This window comes from Culex quinquefasciatus, chromosome 3 (genome assembly GCF_015732765.1).
Source record: "Culex quinquefasciatus strain JHB chromosome 3, VPISU_Cqui_1.0_pri_paternal, whole genome shotgun sequence".
Classification (NCBI taxonomy): domain Eukaryota; kingdom Metazoa; phylum Arthropoda; class Insecta; order Diptera; family Culicidae; genus Culex; species Culex quinquefasciatus.
The window spans coordinates 9591165-9606883 of NC_051863.1; the positions used below are offsets into that span (position 1 = coordinate 9591165).

Below are 15719 nucleotides of genomic sequence, written 5' to 3' on the forward strand. Positions count from 1 at the left end.
GAGATTTTAGAAAAAAAATCTGAAATATCTCCAAAACGAAACACAATCAGTAAAAAAGTGAAAAAAAACAGACAAATTTTGAAATTAAAAGCCACAGTTTGAACATTTGCATGGAAAGTTTTTCAAAATGAATTTTAAACTAGTTCGGTTGTTTTGCAAATATCAGTTTTCAAAAAAGTAAGATTTGACCTGGGTGCTGAAAAGACAGAATGCGTAACGTGATTTCCGAATGATCCCCACTGCTCCTCACTAATACAACTGAACTACAGCTGTAAACATAAACAAAGTAGAAGGCTTTGTTCAAGCTCAAGCGTGACATATTTTTTGCTGTTGAAGTGACTCGTTTTGAAACATTTTGGATCTGATGATACATATTAAAGTTTTCGCTGTAAAATTAAGTTCTTCGTGCTTTTTTTGTAGACTAAACAATGAGCGGTTAAAAGAGTCCTTCTTTGTTTTTAACGTGATGAATTTCGGGAATTTCGTGAATCAAAAGAGCAACCGGATGGAAGTTACGATATTATGTATCTTTGAAGCGCAGTGATAATACAGGAGTAAGATTATTCAATGTTATTTGGCAGGTGCCATTCATAGTTACTGATAATTCGTCTTAAACAATTTGTAAACATAGGTTTTGAGTGAGACATAGCGCTTATGGAAATGTTAGCAACAAATTAAGACAACTCAAAAGCTCGACTGACTCAAAAGCTCGACGCCCTCGACTTTTTTATTCCTGACAAAATAAATTATAGATTGATTACAATACTTGCCAATTCATGGCATCATTTTCCAAACAGTAAATTGGTTCCGCTTTGACAGTTCTAAATTGAGGCCGCTTTGCGGACAACTATTCTGCACCCAGGATTTGACGAAAACAAAAATTAAAAAAAAAATCGAAAAAAAACATTTTGCGATAAAAACCATCGAAAATTTTCAAAAATTCCAGAGATTTATAAATCAACCCAATCTTGCTAGAAATGACGCACGGGAATGCATCTTAAATCGATTTCAGCTGATTAAACTTAAATTTCCATTGAAATTATGAAGTTTCTTGAAAAAAATATGTTTTGCCCCCTGATTTTTCGGACCAACTTTGAAGGGGGAGACAAAAACTTAAAATTTAATTTGTACCAGCCTATTTGGAAGTGAAAATTTTCCGAGGCTTACAAATAATCGAGTATGAAATGTTATTAAATAAAAAACATTGCAAAATACTCAAAAAATTTTACTACATTTTAAACCAAATCGAATAAAATTATCTTAGTTTAAAAAATATATACCATGGAGAGTTTGAATTGAAAATCAAAGTTAAAAATAAGCAAGGAGCAATTTGAAAGATTATAATTTCGCATTTCACAGCAAATTTCATTTAAATAAAAAAACCTCAAAATAAAAAAAATAGAAATAAATTACGAACTTCTACAGAATAACTCTTATGTGAATTAAAAGTTAAAAGTCAAAGTTTTACGGTTCTATCTCTTATGAGTTCTTCGTCAAAAATCGACTGTAATGGAACCAATTCAAACCCAATTCCCTCCCCCAATTGATGGAACCGCATGGTTGTCCCAAGGATTATGTAGTTCGCGGTCAGCCCGGTAATTGATGCCGCCCTTGATGCACCGTCGTGTCGCATTCGCCCAGCGGCTTACCTGATTGCACCAGCAGCGCTAGGTACGCGTAGATGAAGCTCGGTTGCGTCAGGCTGAGCCCGTTCACCAGCAGTCGCTTGTAGTCGGAGAGTAGAATTTTGCCCGCAACGCCACAGAATACAATTACCGCCATCAAGAGCACAGCGTTGCACGTGTAGATCCACAATCTGTAGTACCTGTGTTTGTGAGCGGCGGGGGAGGTGGAGAAGAAACAAATGATTATTATTGGTGTTAACATCAGACGCCGGAATTGGCCCAGGGTGGGGACACTGCTGTTGGTTTTCCATTTATTCCGGCTGGGATCAATTGATATCCAAGCGTCGTGGCGCCAAAGGCAGTATCTCAACTCTATTATATTGTATTACATGTGGGTGAAATTTTGATTGCATAATGCATGCTAATTGGAGGGGATTTGTGTGTATCGTGACGCGTGAATTATGTTTGCAATGTAAATTTATAGCACTGCAAACGTGCTGTCACAATCGCCAATCAGGATGAATAGTTGAATACTAATTGGCTGGCCTTTGTGATAAAAAAGGACTGAATTTGCCATATTGAACCAGTGATTGGATATCTGAAAAATTTACTTTTAATTTCTGACTAGAATTCCAAATGTGGATATCATTCATATAAAAAAAACACCACATGCTTGCTTAATGTGGAAAAATTCCACGATATCACGAACCCAACGTAACCCCCACCGGGATGGAACCCTCCACCCATGACACGGCAGAATTTAATTAAATAACACTTTTATATTTACGACCCGCAGCCAGGAGCTGCTGTTGAGCATCGGGCGCCTCAGCAATAAGAACTTTTCTTCTTCAGCCCGAGAGAGAGAGAGAGAAATGAGGGGTTGAATCCGTGTTTGGATTTGTATTCACATATTTTTCCCGGCCACATTCCGGCCGCGGCGCGGTCGATCTGCCGGGCAGGGGGCTTTTCACTTCATATGGGAGGCTGGGAAATGTCTCGAATGAAACTTTTGTGCCAAATTAAGCAATCAGGTTCGCAGTTTTATGAATGTCTGCAGAGCGGTTAATTAATGTGGCTTTATTTTGTGTGTTCTGCGAAGGATTGAATTTTCACTGCAATTGATGGTACGGAGACAATTTGCTAATTTAGATCTGGCTAATTGGAACCCTGTTTACAATCTTTGTAATCAGAGTAAATTATTTCCGCATAAATTTATCATTTTTAGGCAAAACAATTCTTTCCACAAACCAATTAATTGAACCCTCTACTTCTAATTTTTTTCGATTTTTTTCGAGTTCGGAAGGCCATTTTAAGTAACTTTTTTGCATAGGAAAAAAAATTCTTTTGTTCATTTTTTTTGTTTTTATTTTTAGATGCTCTTGAACAAATTTACTATTTTATGAAAATTTTCCAAATGTTTGTTTTTTTTTGGATTTTTTAATTTTGTATTATTTTATTTTGCCTTCCTCACTGAGGTAAGGCTATAATCCTGCTCTAAAAATGAACTTTGTATAAAAACGTCGTAGACCCACCTTCATGTATACATATCGACTCAGAATCGAAAACTGAACAAATGTCTGTGTGTATGTGTGTGTGTATGTGTGTGTGTATGTGTGTGTGTATGTGTGTGTGTATGTATGTATGTGACCAACAAACTAGCTCATGTTTCTCGGCACTGGCTGAACCGATTTGACCCGAACCTGTTGCATTCGACTTGGTTAAGGGTCCCATAGATCGAGTTTTAAAAAGATTGAAGTTTCGATAAGTAGTTCAAAAGTTATATATAAAAATGTGTTTTCACATAAATCTGGATCTCACTTAAATGTATGTAAACTATGTCCGGATCCACCATCCGACCCATCGTTGGTTAGGTTATCAAAAGACCTTTCCAACGAGTCCAAAACATTGAAGATCTGGCAACCCTGTCTCGAGATATGGCCATTTAAGTGATATTTATGCACTTTTTGGAAGCCGGATCTCACTTAAATGTATGTAAACTATGTCCGGATCCACCATCCGACCCATCGTTGGTTAGGTTATCAAAAGACCTTTCCAACGAGTCCGAAACATTGAAGATCTGGCAACCCTGTCTCGAGATATGGCCATTTAAGTGATATTTATGTACTTTTTGGAAGCCGGATCTCACTTAAATGTATGTAAACTATGTCCGGATCCACCATTCAACCCATCGTTGGATAGGTTATCAAAAGACCTTTCCAACGAGTCCAAAACATTGAAGATCTGGCAACCCTGTCTCGAGATATGTCCACTTAAGTGATATTTATGTACTTTTTGTAGCCGGATCTCACTTAAATGTATGTAAACTATGTCCGGATCCATCATCCGACCCATCGTTGGATAGGTTATCAAAAGACCTTTCCAACAAGTCCAAAACATTGAAGATCTGGCAACCCTGTCTCGAGATATGGCCATTTAAGTGATATTTATGTACTTTCTTAATCCTAATCTAAAAAATAGATGAAATTTGTGTACAACCCCATCAAATCAGCCATTGTTGGTAATGAGTGAGGAAGGCTCCAACCACATAGGTGGATTAAGTTAGTTTTTTATTTATATTTTCCTGTATGGGTAATTCTCTACCAACTCACACGAAATCGGGAAAAGTTGCCCCGACCCCTCTTCGATTTGCGTGAAACTTTGTCTTAAGGGGTAACTTTTGTCCCTGATCACGAATCCGAGGTCCGTTTTTTGATATCTCGTGACGGAGGGGCGGTACGACCCCTTCCATTTTTGAACATGCGAAAAAAGAGGTGTTTTTCAACAATTTGCAGCCTGAAACGGTGATGAGATAGAAATTTGGTGTCAAAGGGACTTTTATGTAAAATTAGACGCCCGATTTGATGGCGTACTCAGAATTCCGAATAAACGTATTTTTCATCGAAAAAAACACTAAAAAAGTTTTAAAAATTCTCCCATTTTCCGTTACTCGACTGTAAAAATTTTTGGAACATGTCATTTTATGGGAAATTTAATGTACTTTTCGAATCTACATTGTCCCAGAAGGGTCATTTTTCATTTAGAACAAAATTTTTCATTTTAAAATTTCGTGTTTTTCTAACTTTGCAGGGTTATTTTTAGAGTGTAACAATGTTCTACAAAGTTGTAGAGCAGACAATTACAAAATTTTGATATATAGACATAAGGGTTTGCTTATAAACATCACGAGTTATCGCGATTTTACGAAAAAAGTTTTGAAAAAGTTACTTTTTGCGTTTCTCTTTGTTTCGTCGTCCGTGTCTGTCGCGGGTGACCATGAATGGCCATGATCGATGACGACCAACTTTTTCAAAACTTTTTTCGTAAAATCGCGATAACTCGTGATGTTTATAAGCAAACCCCTTATGTCTATATATCAAAATTTTGTAATTGTCTGCTCTACAACTTTGTAGAACATTGTTACACTCTAAAAATAACCCTGCAAAGTTAGAAAAACACGAAATTTTAAAATGAAAAATTTTGTTCTAAATGAAAAATGACCCTTCTGGGACAATGTAGATTCGAAAAGTACATTAAATTTCCCATAAAATGACATGTTCCAAAAATTTTTACAGTCGAGTAACGGAAAATGGGAGAATTTTTAAAACTTTTTTAGTGTTTTTTTCGATGAAAAATACGTTTATTTGGAATTCTGAGTACGCCATCAAATCGGGCGTATAATTTTACACAAAAGTCCCTTTGACACCAAATTTCTATCTCATCACCGTTTCAGGCTGCAAATTATTGAAAAACACCTCTTTTTTCACATGTTCAAAAATGGAAGGGGTCGTACCGCCCCTCCGTCACGAGATATCAAAAAACGGACCTCGGATTCGTGATCAGGGACAAAAGTTAGGACAAAGTTTCACGCAAATCGAAGAGGGGTCGGGGCAACTGCTGTGTGAGTTGGTAGAGAATTACCCGTATAGTATTTTTTGTCTTATTTTTTTTTTGATTTTTCCGGTTTTTTCGTGCATAATATGATTTTTCTTTGCATCATTCAAAATTGACTTCTTCTGTGGCGCGGAAATATCATAGCATGCATAAAAAACGTAAAAAAGAAGTATCATTAAAATCCTAAAACATTACAAAATCAATCAAAAAAAAAAAAAAAATAGCAAATTTCATACTTAAAAAAAAGTATTTTTTTAGTTTCAAAAAATCTTTTCTTGAATTGTTGATGTCTTTGAACAAAAAATAAAAATAAAAAAAATTGGCTATTCTGCCACCCGTTTTTTTAGGTGGCAAATTTGAGCTCGGTATCCTTAAGACGAAATGAAGACATATTACTCATCTTGCATCTTGCATCTTACTTTTGGAACCTAACGTAAGATTTGGATTTAAAAACTCAAGTGATTCTGATTTAAAATATTTTTTTTAATTCCAATGCATGACATATTTGTTGGCATTTTATTACCTATTCAATGATAAATCGGGGAGATTCTGAAATGTTTAGCAGTCCAAGGATCCTGATTCCATCCAAATTACTTTGCAGTTTCTCACTATAAAAAAAAACAAATTACTCGTTGAAAATGACCTTAGTTAGAAGATAAATACACCCATTACACCCCCCACATTACACAAATAAAAATCAATTCTCGTCATTGTGAATTAAGTTCACGAATGTGAGAACCACGAAAGAATTTATTCATGAGTATGGTGCATTTGCACTATAAATGTGAATATATTCCTTAGTGGTTCTCGCATTCGTGAATTTAATTCACGATTTTGAGAATTGATTTTTTTCCGTGTAGGCCTTCCGACCAATTCTCATCTCTTTTGATATTCGCATTTTTTAAAATTTAAAATTTTTACTTCATCAAAAATTCATCTTAAGCCATAGAGATACAGAAAAAAAGAGCCTTGGCATTCATTTTCGAAGAAATAGTAATTCAAATATGAGTTATGAGTTTAGCAACATAAAGTTCGATTTTGAAGGATAAAAATCATCAACTTTATTTTTTTTTGCAATTCCGTCGTGAAACTTCCTACTTTTCCTGTCATTCTCGCATGACGAAACAGCCTACTTTTATCTACTAAAAATAACAGAATCGAATAGAAACACATTTCAAAACAAGTGTTGATAAGTTCTACTTTCCAGCACTGAAATGGATGCTGAAACTTTGGACTTTTCAGCACTCGTCACAAAATCAAAAAATCATAAAATTCAATGGAAATGTCACGGAAATGTAAAAAATGTTAAATTAAGCTATGAAATCTTATGTTAAACAACAGGAAAAAAATTGTACAATTTATTATAAATAATGCATCCAAGATAAATAATGTTTAAGCTATAAATTTTCAGTTTCCACGTGGACCGTAAAATTAAATCAAAGAGTATTGAGTATTCTCTCTGATTAAATCATCATAATTCTTCAGAATTTTCCGGGACAAAGGAAAACCTAAAATAGTTAGAAAATGGGCTGATTTTCAAGATTTAAAAAAAAATCAAAGCTCAAGTTATTATATCTTAAATAAAACAAGTTTGAATTCACAATTTTCTTTTGTAGTTCTACCTTTCAAATTTAATGGTATTAAAATTGTTATTACAAAAAATTTACTAAGTACATTAAACCTTTTTATTAGTTTTCGAATAAAACTAAAATTATGGCGAGAGAAAAAACTCTTTGCTGAGCTTTTTATGGAAATTTCACTGAAATTCAAAATTTTGTTAAACGAGAGCAGTTCTCTACGAAATCGGTCTTTTTTTAGAATTTTAATTTTTGTTTTTTTTTTTAATCCGACTTAAACTTTTTTAGTACCTTCGGTATGCCTGAGGCTACCAACTGTACGGTTTTTTTCCTTACCATACGGATTTTCGAACCTCTTCGCGGATTTTTAACAGGCCGGAATTTTTGTAGGCAATTTTACGTATAATACGGATTTGTACGGAATTTTAACAACTTTTTAATCATTGAATTGCTTTTTTAATTTGGTCGAAGCTTTTGTTAACTAGAAATTTTTATTTTTCTGTGAGTTTTCCGTGGTTTCCTCAATTTAAACTTGATTATCAATATTTCTACATTTTTTGAACTATTGTCTTTCATATGTTGATAGGACCTTCTAAAAAAACTCTAGAATTATTGTACTTTTAGAAATTCCATTCGTAAAACTTGTGAAAACATTTGAATTAACAAATCTAGAGTTTTTAAAGGTTCTATAAACTGTTGTGTTTCACATGTTATAGGACATTTTCAATAAAAAAAACTCGGATACGGATTTTTGCTCAGCAAGAATTGGTAGCCTTGGGTATGCCCAAAGAAGCCATTTTGCATCATTAGTTTGTCCATATAATTTTCCACACAAAGTTGGCAGCTGGCCATACAAAAACGATACATGAAAATTCAAAAATCTGTATCTTTTGAAGGAATATTTTGATCGATTTGGTGTCGTCGGCAAAGTTGTAAGTATGGATAAGGACTACACTATAAAAACATGATACACGGTAAAAATAAATTTGCTGATTTTTATTTTTATTTTTTTGTCACTAAAACTTGGTTTGCAAAAAAAACACTATTTTTTTTTTTCATTTTTCGATATGTTTTAGAGGACATCAAATGCAAACTTTTCATATTAAATGTTGTTACAATTTTATTTCAATGTTAGTGTTCGTTTCAAATATAAGAGTTCAATTTAAGAATTTTTCAGGTAAATATCACGTTTTTCAAAACAAAAACATAAAATAAAAAAATGTGTAATTTCACAAATTTGGCTCTGTTAGCGAAATCGTGAAAATTCCCCTAACCCTTCGGATGTCTGAATAAGAAGTGGTCCGAGTTTTAATGGCTAAAAAATAATGATGTATAACATTTTGTGATCTCATTGAAATTTTAAAATCAAGATTAACGTTTCGAAAGATTCTAATATTTATGGATTTAATTAATCAAACTGTAAATACTTTAGTGGAATGCTGATATTGGCTCTAAAATTGGACGAGATTTTTATCTAAAAACCTGCCGATTCTTCGGCCGAATAAAAACATGTTTTGAAGTTACCTGGTCTAGAAATGTATGAACATTTTCGGTTCAAAAAGTTAGAGTTGTTCCATTGAACTCTCATAGGTTTAAAATATTTCTTTTGTGCTCTTCATCTTGATTATTACAATATTAAACGGAAAACCCGCTCTTTGTGATTCCCATGTAGAAAATATTCCCAAAAAGACTAATAGTTTAAAAAATGCTTGTTCTTAATGAATAATTAAGTTTCTACCTTTCAAAAATGGCTTAAAATTTCATTTTCTTTTCGCTGTCTTGTATTGGGTCGTTCAGCTCAAATATGGCTCCAAAAATGCTCTTAAAGTGATGGAACATTAAATTCAAATTTTGGTGAGGGTTGTACCGTTTTTTTTACTACACAGTGTACATTTATACCCGAAAATCTCATCCCTTTTTGAGCAGTTAGCAACTGTTTTTTCTCGTTAATGGACAGGTTCCGTTGCCAATGTTTATTATTGTTTCGACGCGTTCCTCTCCACGTGGTATCGTTTTGTTTTCGGATCATTAGTGACCCAGCAGGGGATCGTGAGAACCGCGGCGGCTTTTTTGGAAGTTTGTGTGTGTGACTACGTCCACGTCAACTTTTCGGCAGCTTTATGAGTTTTTGTGGATTTTTCCAACGTGGTTGCGGGATTGGCCACGAACCCGACCGTGAATATTTATTGGAGCTTTTTGCTTTCGCCACGTGGCGCACCAAAAAAGGTTCATCACGGGCGTGGGAGGACCCGCGTTTGTGTGTGTGTATTTGTTTGTCTGCCCATTTTTTGCTCGTACGTATTTGCTTAATGAAAAACCAGGCCAGTTGGTGCGATGTTGGTTTGTGGCGGGGAATGTTTTGATGAATGACTTTTTTTTTGCTGGGGAGATTCCCAAACCCACCCCGGAATGGCACTTACCGCATGGCCTTAACGTCCGGCGAGTTACTTTGTAGCCCGGCGGGGTTCATAGGACTCATAGGGTTCGAGTTGGAGATTTTATTCGTGACTTTTGCTGGCGCAGGCACGGGACTAAGGTCGTTCAGAATGGTTGCCACTGGTACCTGTGAGGGAGAGTGAGATTTGAGGTTATGATTTTTCTAATTCATCTTTCTTTTTTGTTTCAGGTAAGTCATCTCCGATAAATTAAATCAAATTTGGATATCAGGTATGTAGTTTTGTTCCATCTTACCTGCACAGTCGGTGGTTTCCGGAAGTTGTTCAACTCTGGCAGAAGAAACTTGGTCTTTGGTTGTTGCTCCTCTTGTGATTCTTGCTGTGTTTGGTTTTGTTGCTGCTGTTGCCACTGGTCTGGCCGTTGGTTCGGTTGGTTCGTACCGCTCTGGTTGTCCTGCTTCTCCGTCGAAGACACCGACTCGGTAGTGCTGAGCTTTCGCGGATCTTCTTCCGGAATTTTCACTAGCCGGCCCAACGGATGCTGTGTGCTGGTTGGGCCCGCAATCGTAGTCGTGGTCGTCGGTGTGACGATCTGGATCAACGGTTTATCGGTTGGCTTCGGTTGACGGTGCCTTTGATAGCTGTTCTTGTCTCGCTGTTGGTTCTTCTGGTCGCTGCTGCTACTGCTACTACTGCTGCTGCTGCTACTGCTACTGCTGCTGTCACTTTCGCTGGCGCCCTTGCCGTTGCTGTTATGGCGGTCAAGCGATTTCGCGTTGTTCAAGGTCGCGTCGGAACCGGAGGCTTTCTTCGGTTGCTTCCGCCGCAGACACTTGGGCGTCTTTCGGCTGTTGATGTTCTTGAAGAGCTGGTTTATGTTGATTGCCTTCTTGACCGTCTCGGCTGGCCGTTCACGAACGGTGGCTGTTGTGCGAACTGACAGCATCACAAACATAGCCCGTCGGTTTTCTTTTCCAACACTTTGGCATAATATTCTTTCGAAAAGGGGTGATTAAAATTATAATTACTTTATGCTTCGCGATAATTCCCAACTCCTTTCACTCTCAATAACGAAGATCCTTTCCCCACGCGAAATCCTTCTTCTTACAATCTTCTCTATTCCTTTACCCACTAAAGCTCACTTCCACTAGTCCTTTCTCCCGAAATCGTTCATATCTTAGCACCACACTGAGTTTAAGAAGCACTTCTGTATCTCTCTTCCAACCACTTCTCTCACAGTTCACTCAGACGCCCCCTTTCGTCCTCGCTAGCACTAGTTTCCTGGCGTCCATATGTGGTGGCCCCACGTGGCTCATCGTTCAGTACTGGGCCCGAAAACGAAACGCTAAGCTTCGTCTTAAAACTAAGCCGGCTCACCATTTAACGGGGTCGTTGTCACGTGTCGAGTCAAGCGATTACACACGAGCTTTCGTACGGCCGAGCCAATGTCAATGCTGATGGTTGAGTCTGTGAATGTAAGGAAAGATGGATGGTTTTAGTAGGGTTTGGATTCACTTGGGTGATTTCCTCAACTTTTTTTTGTGCGTTTGAAAAACTTAAATTTAATGTACAAATTTAATACAAGTTTGTACATTTCTGTCAATAATAAACAGAAAGTAGTATAAATATTTTATCGTCTTTTTACAATATCTACAATAGAGCGATTCCAGCCGAATCCAGCTCAACAATGACATTTCAGAAGGATGTAAGTTATTTAAATATTTTTGCCTGGAAGCCGTTGTATCGTATCAAAAAGTGATCAAAGACAAACCTGTAGGAAATTGGAGGGCTTTATGAGAAAAATACACTGAAAGAAAAATACACGCCACTTCTACAAGATTTTTTTTTAAATTTTAAGTTTTAAAGGTAAATTTTAGGATGATGTCTCGTGACATCATCACAAGATGTGACAAGATGTTACAAAAAGACTTACAAAAAATGTAGAATGGTATGTCCCTTTAGTAAAATCAATTACTAAAACCGTTTTTTAAAGGGTCTAAACGTCAAAATTTTCAAAATCGGATACTGCGAATCGATACTCCAGACAATTTTACATAAAAATCTTCGAAGTGACCATTGTCCTAAGTCTAATCCTCGTGAAGATACAGTTGCTTTAAAAATAAAATAATGTATTAAAAAAGGGGCAATTTTTGGCCATTTCTACATGACAGACTTGATTTTTCAGTCACGTAAAAATTTGTACCGAAAAGCTCGTTCGATTTTCCAAAAGGTTGTCATTTAAAAAAACTTTTTAAGTAATAATAATCATTAGTCAATATCGACGCTGCAACCTTCCATCGGATGAGGAAGTAAAATGTCGGTCCCGGCCTTGGTTGTTAGGCCGTTAAGTCATTCCAGGTGTAGGAGTTGTCTCCATGCCAAAAGTACAAACAACACACCAAACCAAGCCTACTCCGGTGGAATCGCTGGCGGAGGTTGGACTCGCAATCCGAAGGTCGTCAGTTCAAACACTGGGGTGGAAGGTTCCTTGGAGTAGAAAGAGGTTTGGGTGCTCTCCCCATTCAAGTCTTCGGACTCCTAGGTTCGAGCAGAAACTTGCAATAGAGACCACAAAAGACCCGGGGGTCGTTAATGTGGATGGTTTGTTTGTTGTCAATATCGACGCCCTCCCGACAGACCTGCAGTACAGCGAAGAGAAGAAATAATAGTCCAATACATAAAACCGATAAATTTTCATTTACTTTTTTTTCGCTGTATCTACTATATCTTTCATATCACGACTTTTGAAAAACCGACCTCCGATTATATAAGGGATTGCATACCAACGAAAAAGAGGAATGTATGACAAAAGGTCGAAAAACATAAGGTCGAATTGATTAAAGGTCGAGTGGACAAAACGTCAATTGTTTGAAATATTTTAGAAGTCAGACATTTTATTTAAAGAACTGTCTGAAAAATTAAAAAAAAATCCCAGCAATATTACACCAATCAATTTCAGTTTCTTTTTAAAGAATGGAAAACTCACAAAATATGTTAGAAGTTGGACTTTTCTTAAAGAACTGCTCATGTTTGAAAGAATGGAAAATCTAACAATATTTTTAGGACGATCAAAAATAGGTGGTTTTTAAAGAATGGAAAATAAATAACATTCGAATCAATGGCCTTTCGCCGTTTTGTCCACTTTCGACCTTTTGTCGATTTTAACCTATGTTTTTCGACCTTTTGACATTCGAAATTTCGTCCATTCGACCTTTTGTCGCGAATCTGTCTGTCCGTGGTATGTAAGTGTTTGAAAATATTTTGAGAAAGAATTTGTTATCGATTTCGTGTCTTTGACAAAGTTGTTCGGACAAAATAAGCACACGAAAAAAATGCATTTTTTTAACTTACACACTAAAAAAATATGAATATTACATCAAACAGAATCCAAAACCTAACGTAAAAACTTGTCATGTAATATAAAATCAAATGTAATATTATGTTTGGTTAGACGTAGAATGACCAAATCCACATCTAGAACCTAAAGTAGAAAATTTTATCTTATAAAATTTAACATTACATCATCTTTAACTGAACATTAAATCAAATATGATGCACATGATTAGAGCGTCTTTTTTCGTGTAATATTCTGTGCGATGACTTAATCCTACGTCAATATTAGCCTAATTATACTATGATTTGATGCTTTTCACTTCACAGTGCAGCAAACGTCAGCCATGATGAATCACTCGAAAAATTGTCGCGGTGTTAGTTGTCCCGGTAGAAACAATTGAGAATTTCTCAGCTTTTCAAATTTATTCTGCTGAAATAGTTTAGTGAATCAATATTCAAGGTAGGTGTAATGAATTTTCTGTTAAAATCTGGGCAGCGATTTATAATCTGAATGCTTCGTTTCAGCCAGAAAAATTTCCTCTTCCGGACGGAAACAAACTCTTCCTGGATCCGGTCCGTGATTGAGGATGGCCACACGAAGAACTCTCCGGAAACGGAGTTTGCCAAGCTGCTGGCAACGGACGACTGCCGGTTGATGTCGGTCTGTGCTGCAGACAACGGTTGATAGTGCCGTGGAGGTTTGCAATAGGCATTTGGTCCAGCCGGCGGCATTTCGCGACGAAGAACGCTTTCGGTACTAGCCACCGACGAAGCCATCCGGGACGCGGTACTCGATCCTGGTGGCAAGACAGAGTGCTTCGTGGTCCGGTCAAAAAAAGGTCTCAAACGCGTAGATGGACCCACGCACGTATTTCGAATCGATCAATTAAGGCAGGTTGGTCAATCAAAGAATTGCAAGTGCAAGTGCTAGGTTAATTATCCGTTCCTGACGCGGCCATAACAAATATATTCGTTTAAAATGATTATGTGCAAATAAAAACTATAAATTTAGACATGAATGTTGTGATTTTTCTCTTCCCGATTAATTCCAAAATCCATTATAATTTAATTCCAATTGGAATCTAATAGGAATGGTTTCCAATGAATTGCGTTGTTGTAATTTTACACGACTATATCGGATGACGGTTTGGTTCATGTAATTTCAAAATCAGATGTAATTTTATGTCTTATTTGACGCTCCAATTATGTGCATCGAAAAGACAGAAAATTACACGATTTTTTCGAAGTGTGTAGCAATCGGCCGATTTCGACCATTTTTTTTGTATTTTTCGATTTGGCTCAAACTTTGTGGGGGGCTTTCACCAAAGAAGCCGTTTTGTGTCATTGGTTTACCCATATAAATTATCATACAATTTTGGCAGCTGTTCATACAAAAATGGAATGTAAATATTCGGAAATATGTAACTTTGCAAGGAATTTTTTGAGACACCAAGTCTTCAGCAAAGTTGTAGGTATTAATAAGGACTTTTCAGAAAAAAAGGAACACGGAATAAATTTAGAAGATTTTTTATCACCTTTTTTCACAAAAACTCAATTTCCCAATAAAACATATGAGTTTAGGAAAAAAAAATCGAAATTTCATATTTAATATTTTGTTGACCTATTTTGTTAGGTAAAATTTAATTTGCATTCGAAAAGTACTTACAGCGAAATATTTGCAGTTTTTCAATTTTTAAAAAATACTAACCATGAGTAGAGTAAGTGAAATTTCACGATTTCGCGGACAGCGTGAAATTCGCGAAATTTAGCTTTTTCCTCGAAATCTCGTGAAATTTTATGTTCAATTACTTATATAGGGTGAGTGAATTTTGACGATTCCGCGGAAGGGTGAAAAATTCTTGAAATTTATCAATTTTCTCAATTTTAATTTATCAATTTTCAGTTTCTATAGAAACTAACTAAATTTAGTAATATTTTGATTCGCTGTAGTACAAATTTTACTGGTATTTTATTTAAAATGTATGATTTCAAAAGAAATTAAAAGAATCAAGCTTTGTTTTATTTAAAATAAAATGAAGAGTATTTTTAATCTTTGAAATCACCTTTTTAAAACATTTTCTGAGTTCTGTTTATTTTTAAAAAATATTTTATTATTTGAGTGAATAATTCCCTTGAAAGTTAAAAATACATTTTGTTTGTTTTCTGTTCTTATTTTGAAAAATAATTTCGATTTCGTAACAATTTATTATATTTTTGCCTATGGATTTTAAATTTAGTTTTTTAAAAAGAGAGATGAAAACCTTAAAAATGTTGAAAAAAATTTAAACTATTTTACATATTTTGGATGGACAAGATTGTTGAACCTTGCTTTAATATGAAATTCAATAAAATTTAAACTGATAAATTAGAAGCAAATCAGCGAAAACTTTTTAACCTTTTTTAGTTGAATATTAAAAAAGCCATTCAAAAATTGAGAATACGCATGCCTTACATTTTGTTTCAAAATATAAATTGAGCCCATCCGTGAACCAGACGGTTTTATTTTGATATTTAGGAGATTTTTTTGTCACGTTCACGTCAGTTTATTGAAGAATGATATATAATGAAGCATGAAAAGTAGTTTCTGTGATTAAACATTTTTCACGTTCCGCGAAATTTGCGTGAAATTCGGTGTTTTGAATTTGAGGTCCCCGTGAAATTTGCTATTTTCGAGCGTGAAAAATCACTAAGCCTAACCATGAGTGACCATTTTTAAAAACATTTTTTTAAAGTTCTTAAAATTTGCTATGTAATTGTCTAAGAGACATTGAAGATTGAACATTTTGTTGCTGAGATACAGCAGCCTAAAGAAAAAGAAACAGGAAAATTGAAGTTATCCAAGTCTTACCCAAACAACCCACCATTTTCTAATGTCGATATCTCAGTAACTAATGGTT

At 35.5% G+C, this 15719-nt stretch overlaps 2 protein-coding genes across 7 annotated transcripts in view; one reads left to right on the plus strand and one right to left on the minus strand.

Annotated features, from left to right (window-relative positions):
* The window catches only part of LOC6048873 (pseudouridine-metabolizing bifunctional protein C1861.05), a 402385-nt gene that overhangs the window by 79026 nt on the left and 307640 nt on the right, over positions 1–15719 (plus strand). The gene's annotated exons all lie outside the window — the stretch shown is intronic.
* Positions 1–15719, minus strand: part of LOC119768882 — a 272264-nt gene that overhangs the window by 27924 nt on the left and 228621 nt on the right. For all 5 annotated transcript variants that reach the window (XM_038260535.1, XM_038260534.1, XM_038260533.1 and 2 more), the window contains 3 exons: positions 9785–10956; positions 9514–9656; positions 1650–1825 (listed from right to left, as the gene is read on the minus strand). In XM_038260535.1, coding sequence (XP_038116463.1) covers positions 1650–1825; positions 9514–9656; positions 9785–10444 — 979 coding nt within the window. In that variant the 5' untranslated portion in view covers positions 10445–10956. The remainder of the gene's footprint in view (positions 1–1649; positions 1826–9513; positions 9657–9784; positions 10957–15719) is intronic.